The following is a 22,261-nucleotide window of genomic DNA, read 5'->3' on the forward strand; positions in this document are numbered from 1 at the left end:
CCACCAACTTATCCAGCATAGGTTTTATGCAGTGAATGCCCTTCCAGCTGCAACCCATCACTAGGAAACACCCATACCCTCACACTCACGTTGAATTAAATAAGCATAATTGGCCAAAGTGTATGAGTGTGAACGAGAGTGTATGGATGTTTTTGCTGCGTAAAACGTGCTGGATAAGTTGGTGGTTCATTTCACTGTGGCAACCCCTGATTAAAGGCGAATAAGCATATAAATAATATAAATAGCAAGAATATAAATGATATAAAAATATAAATAAATAAATAGGAATCATGCATAGGCCTAAAAATTATTATTAGCTATTTAATTATTAATAAATGAACCGCAGAAAAAAACAAAATAGCTATAAGCTCTAAAGCTCCATTTTCCAAACCCATTTATTTAAAGGTTTTGCAGGATGAAGGTAACAGGATGAACTAAGTAAAGTATCTCTTCCTGTCGTCTCTGTCATCAGTTCATAATATACTGAATGTCATAATGGAAATTTCTACCGGATCAGAAAAAAGTTTCCATGCGGTTCACCCTAGAGTGCAAAAACTAACAACTAATGAACACAGGAAGAAAGTCTGAGTCAGCATAAGCACTCAAATAAGACAATAGTTTAGAGATAAAATCACTTAGTTACAATTGTGTTTTATTTATGGCAGACACATTTGCGGTTTTATTTGTTAACTTGATTTGTTCATTTAATGTTTCTGTAAATGTATGTATTTATTAAAATATTATAAGTTAGAACTTGCTCTAAAGTTAATCATTGCTAGAAAGCACAGCTTTAACCAGCCCCGTTTATCTCCCCTATTAAGTATCCCTCACAGGTTTAGAGGTATTTAAGAGATCTCTGGCATTGCAGAAAGTCCTATGAATATTTTTTCAGACAATGAAGTGTGATAGTGTGGTTTACATTTGAGTCTTAAAGATCATTTATAGGAGCTAAATAGCACAAAATAGAGAGAATGGATTCAAGACATGAAGGGTATCATGTGAAGAGAGAGGTTATTAATGAACAGAGGCTGAAAGAGCGATCTCAGAGAATGAACCCTTCCCAGATCAACCTTCCTATCTCCCATCGGCTGAAGACATCATTCAGGTAAGATGATGCAGCCAAAAAACAACGTGTGTGACATGACTTGGCAGCATTTTTTAAACAGCTTTTTATCTGTTTAGCTGCTCTGTACCCAGAATCAAACGAAGCATAGTTGGTTTCTTGCCTGTTCTGTCCTGGTTGCCCCGTTACTCCATCTGGGATTATGGGATGCCAGATCTCATCTCTGGCATCAGTGTTGGGATTATGCATCTTCCACAAGGTAAAAAGTGTTTTTTTTTATCATTAAAAAACGGAGTATAATCTTTGTACATGGTGTTTGAGGTAATTTTATGTTTTAGGAATGGCATATGCTTTGCTGGCCTCACTGCCTCCAGTATTTGGACTCTACACATCCCTCTATCCTTCATTAATTTATTTTATTTTTGGGACTTCTAGACACATCTCTGTAGGTAGGGGATATTAATGAAAATTATTATTATTATTAGTGTTGTTTTTGACCCTGTAATGTAAAAATGGACTTTAATATTCACTTTAAATGCATTTGTGTGTGTGTTTCAATGTACAGGCACATTTACTATCCTCAGTATTATGATTGGTAGTGTGACTGAGAGACTGGCCCCTGATACAGATTTTCTCATTTACAATGGGACTAATGTGACTGGGGAGGTGGATATTGCATCTAGAGATTTGTACAGGGTACAAGTTGCAGCTGCTGCCACTGTACTGGGAGGTCTCATTCAGGTGATGAAAAACAAACATACAAAATGTGCATATGCATACCTAAATCCATGGTTAAACCATTTGAATGTATGTAATAAGCAGAATCTCATATTCCATTTGGACACAAATATATTATTTATTTTCATTATAGTCTGAAAAACAAGTTCTCAATATTACAGGTGGAATTAACTAGAATCTTGTATTGTGATCCTTAGGTTGTATTAGGCTTGGTGCAGTTTGGATTTGTTGGTACGTATCTCTCAGAGCCTCTGGTTAGAGGTTATACCACAGCTGCCTCTGCTCATGCCGTAGTGGCCCAGTTGAAGTACATACTTGGAGTCTCACCCAAGCGCTTCAATGGACCTCTGTCTATTGTCTACGTGAGTACAATCACAGCACATAACTGAAAGAAACATGTTAAAGTTATGTTATTAAACATTACTCTGTTGTTTTTCTTTGCAGACTCTTGTAGACTTATTCACACTCTTGCCAGAAACTCACCTCCCAACTCTTGTGGCCAGTGTTGTGTCCATCGTGGTTCTTATCACAGCCAAGGAGCTTAACAATGCACTTAAGAAAAAAATGATTATACCCATACCAGTGGAGCTCTGCACTGTATGTAACCAAGGAGGAAAATTCAGTCCTACCAATATGCTGTTTTAGTATTACATTTATTGTATTAGATTTGTTAAATCCTTAACAGAGTTTCTCTGTCTTTGGTTGTTTATCAGTACATCCTGTCCTCTCTGTTTATTAATCTGTTTAGTCAGCATTTCGACTCTGCATCATATCTTCTAGTAATAACTAATGACAACTAGACTGGCTTATTATTCACTACACAAGGAATCATTAACATCATTTTACCCTCGGCACGTGAAATTCATAAAAGTTTGTGTATGCTTTTTTTTGCAAGATTGTAGTGGCGACAGTTATATCGTTCTATACTCGGCTGAATGAGAGCTATAAGATATCAGTCGTTGGCGACATCCCAAGTGGGTGAGTTTTTCAAATCTGAGATATTTAGCAATGCAATTTTATTTTGGGGACTATCCAGAGCTAAACTCTTTCAGCAAATAAAAGAAAAAAGCTAGTTACTATGCATAACAGCATATTGTAAAAATAGTCATTCATTTTAGTGTTCATTCTGATGTGCTTTCTCAGACTTCAGCCTCCCAGCGTGCCAAATGTCTACATCTTCTCTGAGGTGGTGTTAGATGCTTTTGCTATGGCCATTGTGGGTTATGCAATTTCTATCTCTTTGGGCAAAACCTTCGCTCTAAAACATGGTTACAAAGTGGAAAGCAACCAGGTTGGAAAATCACCTAAAGATCATGCATATAAACACTAGAAAACTCTATTAAACAGCTGATATCTGTCTTTCTCATGCTGTGTTACAGGAGCTGGTGGCTTTAGGTCTCAGTAATACAGTTGGAGGTTTTTTCCAGTGTTTTTCAGTTTGTTCTTCTATGTCTCGCAGTCTCATACAGGAGAGCACAGGAGGAAAGACACAGGCAAGATTAACATACTTCTACAGATTTTGCATGCTTCAAGGCTACACCCAGCATGCAATCTAAATGTAGACAGCTTGGCTAAAACATGGATAAAATAGGGCTGTCTGTAAAAATCTGATAGACGTCTAAGAATAGGACTAGTTGTCAAATAGAAAGATTAGACAGATTTTATTTGTGTAGTCATTCATTTCTGTTTATTTATTAGACATCTATTAGATTTTCACTGACAGCCCAAATTTAGCCTTGTTTTAGCCAAGACGACTGTTTAGATGACTATTAGAAATCCTTTAAAAACAAAAAATGCTTGCTGGGTACATTTATTCATCACATTGTGTTTTTTAGATTGCAGGAGTAGTGTCTGGAGTTATAGTACTGGTGACAGTACTAAAGTTAGGCTCACTTTTTCAAGAGCTGCCCAAGGTATGTGTAAACAATCCTCTGTGAGCACTGTGCATCAGATTACCAACCTATTTGTACTTTATATAGATTCATTGTGCTAGTATGAACTATAAATAGAGTGTGACTAGAATGTCCATTCTTTGTATGTCTGTCTAGGCAGTTCTTTCCGCTATTGTATTTGTGAATCTGAAGGGAATGTTCAAGCAGTACTATGACATAGTCACATTGTGGCGTAGTAACAAGATTGATCTGGTAAGTTACAGTTATATGACTGTAATATGTTGTATATCACCAATGAAAATAAAAATAATAAAATCACAAAGCAATGTAATAAAATATATATAGAAAACATACTTAGCATCAGCCACCTTAGCATAGTTCATCACTAACATTACAAAAAATGAAATCTAGTTTAAAGTTAACAGTTAAAATTGTTGATTATTTTCCATAAGTGTTTGTTCGTAAGTGCTTCATCTGTTCTCTCTGTTTTGTGTGTTTGTAGTTGATATGGTTGGTGACGTTTGTGTCCACTGTGCTTTTTAATTTGGATATGGGTCTGGGAGCCTCTATGGGTTTCGCTCTGCTCACTGTTATTTTCAGGACTCAACGGTTGGAGTTTTTCCCTTTTTCTAATCTTTCAGTAGTGTTTCTCTCTCCTGTCATCTGCTTCATCATGTCTGACCTTCTCACATGACTTCTTACTGTCTCACAGGCCCAGTTACTCACTGCTGGGACATCTGCCCGGCACTGAGCTCTATCTAGATATGGAGACACACAAAGAGGTCAAGTTTTCAATTGATATGTATTCATTTAGCAGATAGAACGGCACTGGAAATCTGGCGTTTTTTATTTTTTGTCTATTTTTTGCAGTTATTTGTGGTTATTTATTTAGAAATATCAGGAAAATTGCACAGCAAACTAGCCTTCATCACTCTTATCTGACCAGTCTATTTTGAGTGTATCTACCAAGCAGACCTAACACAAACATGCATCATGCTTTGCAGGTGAGGGAGGTACCTGGTATCACCATATTTCGCTCTTCTGCCACCATGTACTTTGCTAATGCTGAACTTTATCTTGAGGCCCTTAAAAAAAAGGTACAATTATTTGAATGTAACCTGATGATAACAGAGTATGAATGTCTTTTTCAGTGCTTATAAACATTTCTGAAAAAAGATAAGTGGTTCTCAATCAGGGGCTCAGGAGTTATCAATAATCATATCAATAGTTAATATTCATATTTTTAAAAGGGAAACTAACAGTAGTACTGCTGATACAGACAGTAAAAATAACAGTGATTGCTTCCTTACGGACGGCTTATGCTTTAAAAATAGTAAGGTATTTAAATGTATAGGTCACCCAAAAATGAAAATTTCCTTATCATTTTCACACTCTCAAGTGGTTCTAAACTTCTGTTCTATCAATGTCTTTTGTTGTGTTAACCACAAAACAAGATATTCTGAAGAATGTTGGATGAAAGCAGTCCTTGACATCAATTGTAGGAACAAGAAATACTATGGACATCCAGGGCTGTTCTTTCCACAAGATACTTTAGTTCATTTGTGTTTAGCAAAATAAACTCAAACAGGTATGGAACACATGGAGGGTGAGTAAAGTATGGCAGAATATCCATTTTGGGGTAAATTACCCCACAAATATAATGTGCATTTCACTTGTTATGTCCCAACGTTGTTGTTGAGTGCACATTATGATAATGTTAATCACCTTATAGATTTCTGGAATGTGAGACTCATTCATTCATTAATTTTCCTTCAGCTTAGTCCATTATTTATCAGGGGTCGCCACAGCGGAATTAACCCCCAACTATTCCGGCATACGTTTTACACAGCGAATGCTCTTCCACCTGCAACACAGTACTGGGAAACACCCATATAGTCACATTTACACACACGCTATGGCTAGTTTAGTTAATCCAGTTCACTTTTTGCACGTCTTTGGACTGTGGGGGAAACCAAAGCACCCGCAGGAAATCCACTTGAACATAAGGAGAACATGCAAACTCCACACAGAAGTGCCAGCTACATTAACATTCATATACATATAACATCCAGAAACATTAGTGTTGCCAGATCACTGAGTCAATATATTGTTTTTATTACTTAAACACAAATTTAATACATTTTAAAAACATAACTATGATTAGTGCGCCTTTGAATCTTGTTTTAAACAATCTGAGCTCTTCATAAATTTTGAGAACCACTGTCTTTAAAGATATATTATACTTATATTGTTTTCACTTATGCAAATTATTTGCTGATGTTTACTCAAAGAGTGGCCTGGATATCGGGAAGATGCTCACTTACAAGCGCAGACAGGAGGCCAAGCAGAAACGCAGAGAGAGGAGAGCAGAGCGAAGAGCCCGAAGAGAAGCTAAAAGACAGGTAGATGATCTGATGAGCTAGTCTTAATCATGTACTATAGATGTGCCATGTAAAGGTTTTTACAAATATACACCATTTAGCTGCCACTTAAAATACCAAAATTGATCCAAATTATAAGGAAACACTAAATGCTAACTTTTCTGAGAAGGCATTCTCAGAATAAATTTTGAAAAATATACTGTTAAGAAACTAGAAAAAATAATTAGGAAAACAGTACCAAATGCATAATGATAATACTACAGAACACAACAGGGCAGACACATTCATAGTTTAAGTAAAGAAATTCAATTCTCCTATATATAATGTTCCTTATGATCGCCATTCATTTTAGCTAACATTTTTTCATATGACACATTCTCAATCATGAATTCCATCCATAATTTATGTGTAGGGTATTGAATGTCTTTGCAAAACTTCAGTATTTTAAGTGCTGCTGTAGTTCTACCAAGTTATAAGAGAGAACTCATCATTCGTAATATGTGGAACTGGAAACTTTATCTTTATCACCTAAAAGACATATCCTGTGTGAAAGAGGAATATTAAACCCCATACATCCACCTAAATGTCTTAAAACAGATTACCAAAAAGGTTGAATCTTTGTACATTGCCATAAAGCATGGAAGTATGTGCAAATCTCTTCACATTTCCAGTCGAAAATGGAGTTTAGTAATACCTTTAAAGTATCTTATAGTTTACAAATTTAACTCTTGCTTATTTATATATCTTCCACTATAGGAAAGAATCCCTTTCCAAGTATCTTTAGCTATATCATTATTAAAATCTATTTGCCAAATTAATTTTACATTTTTTAGTTTTTATCATTAATTTTTGAACTACATTTGTAATTACTTCTTTTTTAACCCTTTGTTCGCATAAGTACAAAATCTTTTTTGTATATTTTTGCAGAATTTGGCATTTCCATCACTTGTTTCACATGCAATACTTTTTAATGTGCATTAAAACAGGGTGATGGAAACCCAGCTACTCTGTCATTAAGCTAATATCAATTGTTTACAGTGCAGAAGGTTTATAGTCCCTTATAAAAGTAATTTCATGATGATTATAATTAAGCAGCAAGCAAGGCATCATGTCTGCGATCGAACACTTGCAGCTTCCATAATAGGCCTTTAGTGAACTCCTAATAAATTGATCTACTACAGATCTGAAAACTGTCATTTCATTCTTTACAGAAAAAAGCTTTCAGAGAAGCCTCTCAGCGATCCAAACATGCTGTATTCTCAGTGGAAGAGGAGGCAGGGCAGTTGAGTGATATGAATGGAGACTTACACAGAGAGGCAGAGATAGGTTGGAAAGAGCGGGAAAACAATACAGTGTTCGTAATACCTGAGACAGCACGGACATCTGATGGCCAGCACACCTGGATGTACCTTAAAGGCACTGACCCTGACACAGCCACCCTGGGATCAGTGTCCGATCTGCATGACGCCGATGTTACCACCATTGACTCCAGCAGTGAGGACACTTTAAGCCGAGACCTGGAGAGAGTCTCTCTGGGATCTCTGGGCAAGTGGACATGGGACATTCATTCCATCATCTTAGATTTGTCCACCGCCAACTTTATTGATACCGTGGCCATTAAGACATTGAGGAATGTAGGTGATGCAAAACTATTTTCTATGGAACAAAAATGTTACTGTGTTGCAACTGAGTTTACGCTAACACTTTCATTATTGCCTCTTATTGCAGATATTTCATGATTTTGGGGAGATCGATGTGCATATCTATATGGCAGGCTGTCAAGGTAAGTTTCTGAAGTGCCCAAAATAAATGAAAATTCTATTATCATTACTCATTCTTCACTTGTTCCAAACCCAGGGTGTCTGTGGGATCTTAAAAAGTCTTAAAATGTCTTAAATTTAAAACTAAATTTTAAGCCTTAAAAAGTCCTAAGTGAAGTTTATTTCTAAACTAATTTCAAGAAAATCACATGCTTATGATTGCTTGCAGCCGGCCCTACATTATTCAGTTTGTGATTCACCAATCAGATGATTCCTAAGCCACTATAAATACTCCAAATTCCATATGACAGCCATCTTCGTTTTGAAGAATTCCCCCTTCCACACCTACTTCTCCACCTTTCCTAGATGGGTGAGACGGTGGCCCAGTGGTTAGCACTATTGCCTCACAGCAAGAACGTCACTGGTTCTAGTCCTTACCAAGCCAGCTGATGTTTCTGTGCGGAGTTTACACATTCTCCCCATGCTCACATGGGTTTCCCCTGGGTCATCCGGTTTCCTCCTACCGTCTAAAAATATGCAACCTAAGTTAAGTGACTAATCCAAATCGGCATCATAGACATGCTTCTAGTAAGTAGTTATCTCTAAGGGCAATCACTATCTGTTCATTTGCTACTACAGCAAGAGAGTTCTCGAGATCTACCTGAGCTCAAACTCCCCTCTCGCCTTGCAAACAGGAGGGAGCCCCGGGCTCGAGGATCTTATGAGCTCTTGGCTCTCTCCCGGGACAGCAAGCCAAACAAGCTTTATAAAGAATCATCAGCTAAGTGTGAACTCTTGAAATTTTCTGTAACATTGTCTTGTAGGTCTTAAATCATTTTAAACTGGTCTTAATTTTTTTTTGTCCATGTAAAAATACCCAATCAGGCCAACACACATTCAACCACCAACAATACATCTCAATAAAACTTTTATGTATAACTCTCTTTACCAATATGGTTTAATTATCTTCCTTACAATAACATTTGTTTAAAAAGTTCTCCATGTTTTTATAGACCATAATATGTGAGGACACTGACCCAGACAAACTGTTGTACTGTACATTTAATTTATTGTAATTTTTAAAGCTTGTCGATCTTTTTTACAGAAAAGTTTCTGTTTGTTGAAAAGCATTTGCTTATTGGGCCTTTAGAAAATATCCTTAAAATTTAGCCCTGGATAAGTCTGAAATTTCATTCATAATCATCTTAAAAAGTCTTACATTTGACTTGATGAAACCTGCAGAAACCCTGCAAACCTGTTGTACAAACCCTTTCTTCTAAAAACATTTCAATTCAAATGGGATGTTGCAAATAAAAAAATACAACCTAAAATATGGCATATTCTCCTTTTTTCAGTTATTTAGTTTAATTAGTTTCAGTTTAGACTTTGGTACTGACTAATCTAATGTAAAATTAATGTAAACTTCATCTGATGTTAATCTGAACTGCATTGTTTTTACTCAAGAATTAGTGATGAAACAGCTGGAGCGTGGCGGCTTCTTCTCTGATGTCATCACTGAGGCCTGTGTCTTTGCTACTGTACATGATGCAGTTCTGTATTGTGTAAAGCATCATGGAGCTGCAACCATCAACGGCCATGAGAACGCTCTGGTAAGTTCTGTAATTGTTTACTAAGACCAGTATCACACACATATATATATTGAATATGATCATGTAAATGACTTCAATCTTCTCATTTCAGGATATGAGTGGCACTCGGCTATAAGAGAAGATTTGTACTGCATGCTCATTTGCAGTGTATTTAAGATTCACACGACAAAAACTTTTCATAGGATATCAAACAGCATTTGACTCAACTGTTGACTGTAGCAATGCATCAGTGTTGGGGAAAAAAATTATATATATATATATATATATATATATATATATATATATATATATATATATATATATATATATACATATCTTAAGTCTATCTTAATCTTTAAAATGAAAAAGCTAAAATAACACTTTTACATATGTAATGGAAAAAGAAATATAATACTTCTTTTACCCAACACTGCAAAGCATGTCTTACCTCTTGTTTTCCAGTATGTCATTGTCATTTAAATGTACTTAAAATGTTTGTATTTTATTTTCTATCCACTTGTTAACTCTGTCATGACGCAATGCAGCTTCCGGGTCCACTGTACAGGGAGCCTCAACAAATGGTACTAATAAATGTTTACAAAGTGCTGTAATACTTTTGAAAATCATGATCATAATATATATATATATTTGCGCCTAATATCAGATGGTCAGTGAGTGATGATTGAGTTATGATTAGTGTCTGTGATGCAGCAAGTCTGACTGCTATTTCTAGTACTACTATTGACTGCTGTGTGCGCCATGATTTTTGTAAGAAATTCACTTTTATGTGTGATACGACTAAACAGTGGCTATTAATAAATGACCATTTTTTAAATTAAAATAAGTGGACCTGGAAACCGTATTCCATACGTCACGACCTAAAAAGAGGATGGACTTTATGAGTCAAATAAAATCTGTGGTAAAGATAACTGGTTTTTTTAACAGCTGTGCACATTCACAATGGACCCTTTTTACAACTGTTATGACGGGTTTAACAGTCATCATAATCTAAAAACCTTGAAAGTTTTTAATATTTAGATGTTTTTTTTAAACGTATGAACATTTAAACGCCTGTATGTATGTAGTATATCCTACTTCCGTTGTTTGTAATGCAGTCTATGGGGCTGAGAGTAAATTTGACTCCACTGATTCTATCTGCTGGCTGACATCATCAGTCTCAAATATTTTTTTTTCTTTTTTCTGAAAGTTTTGAACACCATAGAAGAGTTATTTCTTTTATTTTTTCAGCACATAGAATTATTAAAAAAATGATTTGTTGTACTCTCCCATTCACTACTCTCTAAGGTTACCCAACTATGAAGCTTTCTGCTACTGAGAATCCCAGAAATGTGAAAAGGGTCTATTTAAATATTCCTGTCTAGTTATCAATTAGAACAAAATAAGCAAATTAACAATCATGTTTTTGATATGGTTGTGTAATTAACTATAGAGCAAAATGTATTTTGCATGATTTTTTATGTATTTTCAAGTTGTGCTTACCACAGGCTTTGTTTTACTCAAATTGAAGCACCTGGTTCTAAATCCAATGGCTACATCCTAAGGAAACCAGCAGTGATTTAGTGTGTTCATAGTTGTAGTTCAGTTCATATTTAATCCAGATTAGCTTTGTGTTTTCACAGTCATTTTTTAAAAAAGTAACCCTGAATATTAAAAAAAGCTTTTACAATGTATATACTGCAATGGAATTTGTCCATTTACACTTATTCAAATAACCCACACTATTAAAGCAATCATATTTAAATAATAATATCAACTTTTCTAGTGTGAACACACTCTTTCGGGTCTTTCAAAGGTTTTGACCACCTCTCTGGATCCCTTTTATGTTGATTAATGGACATTTAATTTCAAATCCAGCTGGACTTCATACCTTTTTATGCCAATTTGTATGCATAGTAAATCATAAATGAATTTTTACTTTTGAAAAAGAAAATGTAGTAGAATAACAAATGTTTTCATGTCTTTAAAATGTTTTTAATAACAAAAACTGGTCTTTACAGTTTATTTTAATCATTTATTCAACAAAGTGATTCTGTGCATTTTAAGGGCAACAAATGTGATTCAGTTCCAACATATAATAAATAAAATAAGTTAACTTCAGGTAGTCTTTGGATGCATTGCAAATAACAGAAAAAAACAATAATATATTACAAAATAAATAATTAAAATTCAAACTAATATTACAAGATTGTGCAAGTTCAACATGCTTCAAGAATATCTTAGAAGAAACAAGTGTAAGAAACATCCTGGCAGAGATGGAGGCTGACTAGGTTAAACAATCTTTATATTACAACTAGTGAATGCTGAATGCCCCTGCAGATAACGTTCCTCAAGTGTTTGCTGATTCAAATGTCAGTGTAAGTAAAAGTATTTTTAACACTCTCCGGCCATGTACTGTACATTTAAAATCCTCCGGCAGTTATTTTAGCACTGACAGAAAGCTGTTTTAGGAGGCCGCCAGAGTAAAAAACAAATCCTACCCATGCCATCACCATCTATTGCTTCAAATGACTATCACTGCATTAATGATTAGCTGCGGTGTGTACAGCCTTTGGAAGGTACAGTAGAGTGTCAATCAGTATGTAAACAAAGTTGTCCAATATGGCTGCATTCCCATGAAAAAATAAATAACACCTTCAAATATCTACATTAGGAACAGTAGCATTGTCTTTCACATTTGCATAAAGCTCAGGCTGCGTATCCCTGAATCCAACCCAACCCTGGAGGCTGAGTAAAGCTTTCAATTCTGAATGCAAGGAAATGTTGCTAGGGCTACATTTCTATACTGTGCATTTGTGTGTGTGTGTGTATGCCAGGAAGTGCAAGCCAGGATCAATGTGTTTTTGGTGGTTTGAGGTCAGTGCTTCAGGGTGTGTGTGTGTGTGTACTGGTTTTGATGGTTTACAAGGACAGAAATATGTATAATGACATGGGAATTTGACCTAGTTGTACTCTATGGAGGTAGTTAATGACATACACTGTGTCCTCATAATTCAAAATGTGATAAAATTGTACTGAAGTCTTTTGACAAGTCAATTTTTACAGTATAAAATATAATACACCTAAAAAGTGTCCTCGGAAACCACCAATACCAATGTGTATAGTGATTTTCTGCTGGTAATGAACTGTATCTGGATGTGAAGAAGAAAGTGGATGACTATATATATTGTAGTAGATCATAACATGGAAGTTAATGTGTACATATGTGCACTGCCGTACCTGGATTTGCGTGTGTTTGTGTGTGTTTACAGGTCTTGGTGAGCTTCTATGTGCTGGTCTGAGTTCGGTTCTTCTTGCTCTTGTGACTCTTGTTGAGAAACGAGCAGTTGGTAGCGTGCCTGCCGCTGGTAGTCTGGATCCACATTGATCCAATTATTGGCAACCCACTTAGTCCCTTGTGTCACCACACAGCCACCATGAAGAGAATACTCATCCTGCTCACCCACCCAACCTACAGAGGGCAGCATAGCACAATGATTACAGGCCATCGACAACTGTCCAGATAAGTTTTACTTTTTATTTTATTTAAAGAGCAGCATAACTTTTTAAATAAAATACAGAAATACAAAATGTGCATATGAAATAATTGAATAAACACATTATAGAGTTCACAAATGTTTAAAGTGTGTATGGCTTTCTTGTTTAGAGCCTTCGATACTGGTAATATACAAGCATATTACAGCCAAACGAAACCTTAAAATTAAGTTTCTTATTAGGAAATTTGCATTTATGAATGTAAAATTTAGGTAACAATATATGTAAATTGTAAAAATGACAAGGTGGCTCAGTGGTTAGCACTGTCGCCTCACAGTAAGACGGTCACTGGTTCGAGTCCCTGCTGGGTCAGTTGGCATTCCTGTGTGGAGTTTGCATGTTTTCCCCATGTTCACATGGGTTTCCTCCGGGTTAGAGATCTGGACTAAATTTTGAAACCCGCTCCCGCCAGGTTTTAGTCCGAACCCGACCACTCACGCTTATGTTCAGCATTCGTTGTCCTGCTCCCCGACCTGCCCTGTTTTCTACTCGCAGCGCCGTTCCCACTCCCGGGGGGTCTATACAGAGTCCAGACAGCCTATAACAAGCTGTCTGTATAAACACACATAGACATATAGCACCAAGCAAGTGACACAGTCAGCATCACGCTCTCTCTCATTCACAGACATACACAGCACTAAGCTCTCTTTCTCATTCACACACATACACAAACACTTAGACAGCAACACACAAGCAGCATCACTCTCTCTCATTCACACACATACATACGCGTGCTCGCTCGCTCGGCAGTCAGGAGCGATAGTGTTAGACCTCCCAGTCCCATTCAAAATACACCAGTTACCAACCGCTCCCACGTTTGCTTCGAAAATTTATTCCCACGCATCAAGAAATCTGGTCAGGCCCCGCGGCTCCTGTGGTATAATGCAGACCTCTACTCCAGTTGTTCTGGTTTCCCCCACAGTCTAAACACACGCGCTATAGGTGAATTGAAACAATTGAATAAACTGGGTAATGGGTTGCAGCTGGAAGGGCATCCAATGTGTAAAACATATGCTGGATGAGTTGGCGTTCATTCCGCTGTGGCGACCCCTGATGAATAAAGGGACTAGGCCAAAGGAAAATACATGAATGAATAAGTAAGTAAATGAATTAAATAAATGTGTCCAGGTAAGTGAACAGTAGGATCCAAAAGTGTGTGACAACATAAAACATAATTTTAACAAATTTGTGATCAGTGTAACACAGGATTTTACTATCTATCTTTAATAAAATCATATCATAAACTTGTCAAAAAAGAAAGTTGATTTGATGTCTTGACTACATTGATACCTAACTGATATCAAACTGACATTTATCATTGGCGTCAAAAAATTTAATACAGGAGACTAATCATTTGTTTTTACCCCAATGTCACATGTCATTTTGATGTTGTTTTGACATCATTTTGCATGCAGTGTAGGGATTCAAAATCCAGGGAAAATTTGTAATGAACCTGATGAATAAAACTTTTCTTTTAATATGATACTTCTCGTGTCGTTATTAAGGTCAATAGGGCATCAATGTGTGGATGTAAAATGAACTTAAAGGTTTTTCTTCAATCAATTAGCAGTTTTTTATGTCATTTTGTCATTAAGGCGACTGCTGGTTAATTTCAGTATTTACAAATTTAAAAATATAAATATCTATTAATCACATTTAAGGTACTAACATGAACTAGCACTGACTGGCTGTATTTTTGCGTGTAAACACATGGTTAACAAATACAGTAACAAATGAATAGTTAATTTTAAATTAATGTAACATATTACAACAAACTTTATTTATTCATTTAAGCAAATAAAAATGAAAGTAGTATTCATTACAAATTCACAATTGAGTATATTCAGCATTTTACTGTACTCAGGTCTCAACAATAAACACAGATAATATGATAAAATAAACTCTGATGAAACAGAATAGGATGCTATATGAATACATTTATTCATTTTCCTTCAGCCTAGTCCCTTATTTATCACGATTTGCCACAGCGTAACCGACAACTATTCCGACATATGTTTTACGCAGCAGATGCCCTTTCAACCGCAACCCAGTAATGGGAAACACCCATACACTCTCACAATTACACACACTCATACACTACAGGCAATTTAGTTCATTTAATTCACTTATAGAGTATGTCTTTGGACTGTTGGGCAAACCGGAGCATGCAGAGAAATCCCACACAAACACATAAAGAACATGCAAACGCCACACAGAAATGCCAACTGGTCCAGCCGGGACTTGAACCAGCGACCTTCCTGTTGTGAGCCGACAGTGCTAACCACTGAACCACTGCCCCTCCAGTATATGAATAACAGCTGCAATTAATTCATCAATTAACTTTACAATTAATTCTGCTTCATTTACATTGTCATTTAGCAGACACTCATTTTTAATTATTCCAAAGGGTCAGAATAATACACTACAAAACAACAGCTATAACAACACTTCATTACCTCTACCATCGGAGAGATAGTTGTACCAGAAAACCGCCGTCCCCTTTACAGGCTTCACTCTCAGGTTGCCTTTATCACAATGTTTCCTGGTGTCCAATAGATCCACATCATTCTGTATTAGAGACTGGGAAATACACACACACACACACACACACGCCTCTCATTATGTGCTTAAATTGAACACAACTCATGTATTTGACATATATGCAAAAACATTTTATGAACAAAACACACCGCTTCTTCATAAGTTCTGTTGTCTGCAACTGGAAAGGTGGTCTCGCCTCCTTCCTGAACATTATTAAGGTAAAACAGAACTGTGATGTACCTGTGAAAAACACAAATGTTTTAAACTTTAGAGAAAGGAAACTTACTGTTGCTATGAGATTGAAAATTGCATGTTCAAAAAAAAAAAAAACCTTAAATGAACACCACATTGTCTGAGTTTGCATGCATGCATTATTGTTTTATTAGCCATTTACCAGTTTAAGCTCAAATTAAGGATTTGAGCGGTTCATGTGAAAAACTAAGCAAAGTCTTATGACATAAAAGATGCAAAGGCTATTTAAAGGGATAGTTCACCCAAAAATGAAAATTTACTCATATAATTTATTTATTTATTATGATTCTTTTACTAAAATAGATTTTTTTTTTTTTACTTTTGGATGACGTCAGACTGTAACATCTAAACTGCAGGCTTAGAATTTGCAGTTCTGGTAAAAAAAAGGCTTAATCGAGATGACAAAGTTTGGTATCAGTTTGGATGTTTTGTTAAATATTTAACAAAAACCAAGTGTGTGTACCTAAGGTGTCTTATTAGTTGTTAGGCATTTGCATTTGTGCATATGGGATGGTTATTGGACAGTTTGGGCTGGAAACATTCAAGTGTATCTGGTGGTGCATTTTTTCATTGAAACGTTGTGGTGTGGTCAACCCAGGCTTATGTACCCCTTTATACATTTCAGCAGAGCACCAAATACGTCCCAGAAGCTACGTTTTTTTTTTAGTTTTTGTTTTCACGAATCCACCAGAGGCCGCTGTGTACGCTTTTACAAATGTCAAGTTTCTTTCAAGAGTGCCATTCACGGCTGCTGTTCTTACGTAAATTCACCAGAGGGCATTGTTGACTGACCGATCCACCACCCTCCCCCTTTTCTAAACCCAACCAATAGTGTTTTAAAAGCATTGATTTACCTGATCACACACTTCCCTAAACCTAACTGCAGTGTTTTAAAAATCACTCCAAAAAAAGAAAAGCGTCCAGACATTTACCACATTCTCACCCTGTTGTTTACTTGTTTTATTTATACTTGTTTTATTTATTTTTTTTTAGCTTTTGTTTTGTCTTACCCATTTCCTGGTACCGTCCTTTACCAGACTCGGACCTAGCTGTCGCAGTGTCTCAATTCTGTTGACATATGTGTCGAGCTACCGGTCAAACTGGTAACAGCAAAAAAAGCCATTTATATGGAGGTAAGCGGTCAGCTGGTAAGCAAGAAAAGAAACGGCATCATACCGCCCTGAATTGTTTGTTTTAAAGAACAAATGCAGCCATACATAGCTCTGGCTACATAATCCGCAATCTCCAGAAATGTATATTGGGCTACGTTTTCAGAATGAGTCTATGTTTGGTGTGTTTGTATGAGGTGCTTCCGGTTTCGTGTGAATTGAAAAAACAAAATTGGCCATAGTGTGTGTGTGAACTAAGCAGTCAACTTCAATATTTAAGTTCACTAAACCTAAACCATGTCCTTTACACTTGAGTTATAAAGTCCTATCAACATCATTCTTAATTACAACATCTTATCTAAGGTAACTAATCTTAGACCACATCCATAACAGTTATATTGTCAAGTCCTGTCAACTTCAACCTGAGTTAAGACAACTTAACTCTCTAACAACTTAAAATGTTAAATCAGCACAAACACTTACTTTTTAAGTTGAAATAAGAACAAAAAATTTTACAGTGTGGTTTTAAACCTTCAAGATTTTTTTTGAACACAAAAGAAGATATTTTAAAGAATGTTGGTTGCTTTTTTCCAAAATAACTCATTTTTGGGTGAAATATCCCTTTAAGATAGTATTGATTTGACAACACCAAATGCTAACTCAGTGAATTTTTTCACGTTTTTAACTATACTTCGTGACATAAATCAATAATACTCTTAATCTCTGGCTGACCTGCAGGACGTCTGGAATGGAGAAGTGGTATTGGCAGCAAGGCGAGTGTGTGTGCAGGCAGTTTCAGGATACACAGGTCCGCTGTCATGATGAGCGTGGTAATGACCGCCCTGCTCATAGCGGACCACCTGAAGCGGCTCACTTAACTCCACCAGAGAGGATGGCAGTCGAGTTAAAAGAGTTACTCTTGATAGACAGAAAGACGCCGCATTATTAAAAAACAGAAGAAAAGTGTGGCATGAAGAAAGCATATACAAGAGAGCAGATAAACCTTTTGCGGAGGTCTTGAAGAACCTGATGTGCTCCCTGACCCTGATAGAGCCAAGTATGTCTGCTGTTTCTCACCAGCTGACTCCTCTCCACCCCGCGCTGAAGCAGAAAACGCTGAAAAGCATCACTTCTCAGACGCCCAAACTCCTCTAAACTCAGGAGACCTGGAGAGGCATGCATAAAGAGGTATGAATCTGGACACTCTTATATCTTCTAAAGTTATGATGTGAAGTTTAAATAATATCTCCAGCTTGGGTCTTTACCATTTCCATCCAGATCAGCTTTCAGGCCGTCATAAATTTCCTTAAGATTCTCAGAAGTTAACCAGATTCCATCTCTTACTCGAGAATGTGTCAATATCTGCAGCAGAAAATATGATCGTTACAGATTACATGTAACATATGTAAACAAACAAACATGTGACATTTCCAAGCATTATATTTCTCAGCAGTGGGATTCAAATGACTCACTATTTACTTATCCTCAAGGAGTTCCAAATAACTTTTTTTTTTGTTAGTTCTGTTAGAAGATATTTTGATGAAGACTGAAAACTTGTATTGACATCCATAGTAAGAAGGAAGAACAAATACTATGGAAGTACATGGTTACAGGTGTCCAGCTTTTTTTCAAAAATCTTCTTTTGTGTTCAACAGAATAAAGAAAGTCAAACATGCTTATGACAAGTAAAGGGTCAAAAAATGATGACAGAAATTTCATTTTTGGGTGATCTATCTTGTTAATCGCAAGGCTCAATAGTAACAGGCAATTGCTGATAGACCTCATGAGGTTGCAGCTGGCCATCTTGGTTGAGGTCAAGAAAATTGAAGATTTCCTCAGGACTGAGGTTGAGCTGCTGATCGAGTTCTTCTTGACCTTCGGGGACCATGACTTGACTCTCCATCAAACCCTTGAGCTGAGCCAAACGCACAACTACAGCACACTCCTCCTCCGACAGGAAGTCAGGGATCTCTGCAGAGATGCACAAACAAACAGAACCACAAAGAGAATCAACAAAACACTGACTAAGACTAACCATTTTATGTCAAAAGATCACCCCAAAAAATTAACTCGAGGTGCTATATCTCAATCATGCTTTTTCATTCATCTTCATGTATTGTGTCATTGGGGAATTATTAAAGAGCCCCTATCATGGGTTTTTGAAAATGACCTTCCATGCAGTGTAACACAGCTCCCAGTGAAGTGGCATATCCAGCTAAGGCTTAAATCTGAAAGAGTGGCGTGGTTAAAACTATTGATTCATCTATAAAAGAGTCGACTCATAGTGCTTTGAATGAATCGCCACTATAATGACTCTTTAGCTGTGTCATATGATGTCGATATGAAACTCAAGCTAAGCCCATTTGTTGCGAGCGCAGACCTGAAAAATTCAAACCCCTGGCCCGCCCCCAAACACTGGAAAGAAAAAGAGGAAGACAAACACTGTAGCAGATCCCGGTTGAATCATGTTGTGATGACTGTGCTCTGAAGTGTGAGGGAAAGTTATTGTTATTTCCCCTACCCAAAGATGAGGCTGTAAAGAGTCAGTGGTTGAGTTTTATTACTGCAAAAATACCTCAGCATTATAGCCCCTGCCTTGTGCTGTGTTCCCGTCAAATTTCCTGACAAGTGCTTCAGCAATCTACATGCATACAAAGGGGGATTCGTTGGCTGTCTGTTAAAGGAAGGATCAGAAAAGACTACTGATGTATGGGACTTTGTCAGAGCTTGACAGGAACTTTACAGTACTCAGTTCATGGATCAGTTCCTTCCTCCATTTCACAAGTGTAAGTAACTTAAGTAAAATTAAAATGGCTGCCTCCTTGTTTTCTCTATAGCTTGCAAATTATTTATTTACATAATTATTTATTTAATTATTACTTATTTGTGTTTTGTTACTTGTAACCACTTGTACTGTATCTGGGTAACTTTATATTCTCATATCATGTCTAAAGCCACGTTGAAATATGGATTTAAATGCGTTTGTGAGCTCGCAATCCACTGCCGTTTGTCGTTGCTATGGCCATCGTCAGCTGTTCCTACGCTGGTAAAGTTTTTAAAAACTTACATTACATTACATTACATTAAATTAATATGCTGGTGTTAAACCGCATTGCTTTAATGCACTCCTGCATTGGACTCACACATATACTCTACACTCTGACTAGTTGATTAGCCGTGCTGGACATTTCTCTCTGTCTCACGCTGAACGCAGACGCAACCAATCACAACAGACTGGATCATCGAACCAATCAGCGCAGATTAGCATAGTGCTAAGAAGGGGTTTGGGAACAAATGAATAACTGAAAAAATCATATGGGAGTCGCTGGGATAAGTAGGTAAAAATAAATGCATATTATAAGACAATGAAAGTGTTCTTTTTGACCTTGCCTGCATATCAGACTGTTGTTGGAGACCCCCAAAACCAAAATATGACCTAATTAAATGTATTATAGGGGCTCTTTAATGAAAACTCTGGCTCCCAGAACGTTCACTGTTGTTTAGCCAGGAAATTTTTTATTATGTAAATAAAAATCTGTCTATGTTAGTCATGGGTAAAATAAGTTTTTAAAAGTAATAAAGTACAATCTTAAAACATTTTTTAACTCTTGTTTGCTGTTGGGGATGTTTTCATCCACTCTGGGGTGATTTTGAGTCTTTTTGGCCACAACTTTTGCTTTGTTTGAGCAAATACAATGCTTTTTAGTGACATCTTATTTTGACATATTTTGGGAAAATGCTGTAAAAACATTTTTTTTTTTAAATCAACAGAACACCGGCAAAAACGAAGGGGCAAAACAGCCATGAACACAACGAAAGGGTAATAAATGTGAACTGTACACAAGTGTTAAAAACCTTAATTTGTTACAGTTACTTTTTAAGGAAAGTGTTAAGAAAGCATGTGTTGTTATTTTTGTGCCTTTTTAAAGATTAAGATGTGCTTAAGATTGTAATATATTACTTTTTTATCTGACACAACAAAATAGAAACCAACAAAACCCAAATAGGGATTTTAGGGAAAGTTCTGTGTTTGCTGGGATGGAATGAAAATGAAAAGCTTTGGTGAACTGTTCAGAAATTCATCTTTACCAAACAGCAGAGGCTTTAGACTGAGGGTCTTCATCTCGTGGACTTTGCCTGACACCAGTGACACTTTTTGGACATGGCCCACCTAAAAATGAAGAAATACTATGGAAGATCAAAGACTATGACAATACTCAGAGCTCCAATCATCTAACACTTTTTACCCGTATTCCTTCGATGCGGGGAAGAAACATATTTCGAGGGAAGCCCGAGTCGGCAGTGGCCTGCGCGTCTGACGCTCCGGTAACTTTGTGACTGCTGCTGTCACTGCTTGTGAAATCCCGGTTTGCGGAGATCGCGTTAGAGCCGTTGTTATAATGAACATACAGCAGCAGTGCAATGACATTTATGATGTAAACGTGGAAGAAAACCATCACCACCATGAAGTAAGAGCGAGAGCAGACGCTGCTCTTCTGCAGTGAGGTGCGCTGACGGGGCAGAGCTCGGGGTGGTGGAGAGGATGACGGTGATGGTGATGATGATGGTGGTGCTGATGCTGATGGGCTGTCATCCTCCTCAATGTCGTCCTGGGGTTCCATCATTTTGCCAGACAACATTTAGTAATCTGTTTAGGATACACTAGTTAAGGTTCTTTTATACAAGCTGGTATTCAACCGATGCACATAACGCATTACACCCAGATGGTGAACTGTCATGGCTAATCTACTAGAGGGCTACATTTGTAACAAGATGAGTAACGACACGAATAAAAGAGACTCATTAAAACTAGCTGCTTTAATATACGGATGATATTTTATGACTTTTATTTGTATAAACGTACGTACCTCCGGCTTGCAATAGCATGACAGTCTGTGGCTCACTCAGCACTTTCAGTTGTCACTCTCTTGTTTACATCGAGACGCGTGATTATAGCAACTGCGCAGCTTCTGCTATCATACGAGCGGTTGTGTCGGAACACCATTTTGAAATTCATTCTCTTTAAAATCCCAGTTTGTATGATCTTGTAGTGTCCGCTTATAATAATTAGGTTTTATTTGTAAGCCTGGTTATACTCCTCGAAGTGGTTGGACTTTCGAGGGACGCCATTCCCCTGACAACTGCATCTCCGACGCACTGCTCCTGCACCCGCGACGTCCGATTCGTCAATGAGCCGTTCTTTAGAATCGAATCTTTTTAAGGTGTCGATTGAACAGTTTACCAAATTTTTTGAATGAACGGTTGTTGAACAGAGCTCTGAAAATCCTATTCAAATCCTATCCGGAAATCCTATTTAAAGGCAAACTTATTCAAAACAACTGATATCTTATATGATCTATAATATATATATATATATATATATA

The 22,261-nt window shown here is 36.8% G+C and overlaps 2 protein-coding genes across 5 annotated transcripts; one reads left to right on the forward strand and one right to left on the reverse strand.

Annotated features, from left to right (window-relative positions):
• Positions 1-412: 412 nt before the first annotated feature.
• slc26a6l1 (solute carrier family 26 member 6, like 1) lies at positions 413-10,280 on the forward strand. Of its 3 annotated transcripts, none has more exons than XR_012407374.1 (20): positions 413-1,105; positions 1,183-1,322; positions 1,402-1,512; positions 1,629-1,804; positions 1,999-2,163; positions 2,246-2,398; positions 2,697-2,779; positions 2,945-3,092; positions 3,181-3,294; positions 3,637-3,714; positions 3,850-3,945; positions 4,196-4,302; positions 4,406-4,475; positions 4,698-4,790; positions 5,985-6,095; positions 7,286-7,708; positions 7,803-7,857; positions 9,299-9,444; positions 9,536-9,703; positions 9,756-10,280. XR_012407374.1 is itself a non-coding variant. In NM_001114417.1 (19 exon segments), coding segments are annotated over 19 exon segments (2,427 nt in total). In that variant the 5' UTR covers positions 898-971; the 3' UTR covers positions 9,560-10,034.
• Positions 10,281-11,393: 1,113 nt separating this feature from the next.
• Positions 11,394-22,020, reverse strand: p4htmb (prolyl 4-hydroxylase, transmembrane b). 2 transcript variants are annotated; one of them, XM_001340198.7, is made up of 10 exons: positions 21,746-22,020; positions 21,125-21,525; positions 20,967-21,048; positions 18,658-18,848; positions 18,143-18,239; positions 17,881-18,043; positions 17,610-17,795; positions 15,666-15,756; positions 15,432-15,555; positions 11,394-12,892 (listed from the first exon to the last, which is right to left on the reverse strand). In XM_001340198.7, the coding sequence occupies exons 2-10, from the start codon at positions 21,515-21,517 to the stop codon at positions 12,687-12,689; spliced, it is 1,533 nt and encodes a 510-aa protein (XP_001340234.2). In that variant the 5' UTR covers positions 21,518-21,525; positions 21,746-22,020; the 3' UTR covers positions 11,394-12,686. The 2 variants fall into 2 exon arrangements, 1 of the variants encoding a protein (XP_001340234.2); XR_012408088.1 differs by lacking the exons at positions 11,394-12,892; positions 15,432-15,555 and having other exon boundaries at positions 15,666-16,367; positions 16,515-17,795.
• Between the last annotated feature and the right edge of the window lie 241 nt (positions 22,021-22,261).

This window comes from Danio rerio, chromosome 6 (genome assembly GCF_049306965.1).
Source record: "Danio rerio strain Tuebingen ecotype United States chromosome 6, GRCz12tu, whole genome shotgun sequence".
Taxonomy (NCBI): domain Eukaryota; kingdom Metazoa; phylum Chordata; class Actinopteri; order Cypriniformes; family Danionidae; genus Danio; species Danio rerio.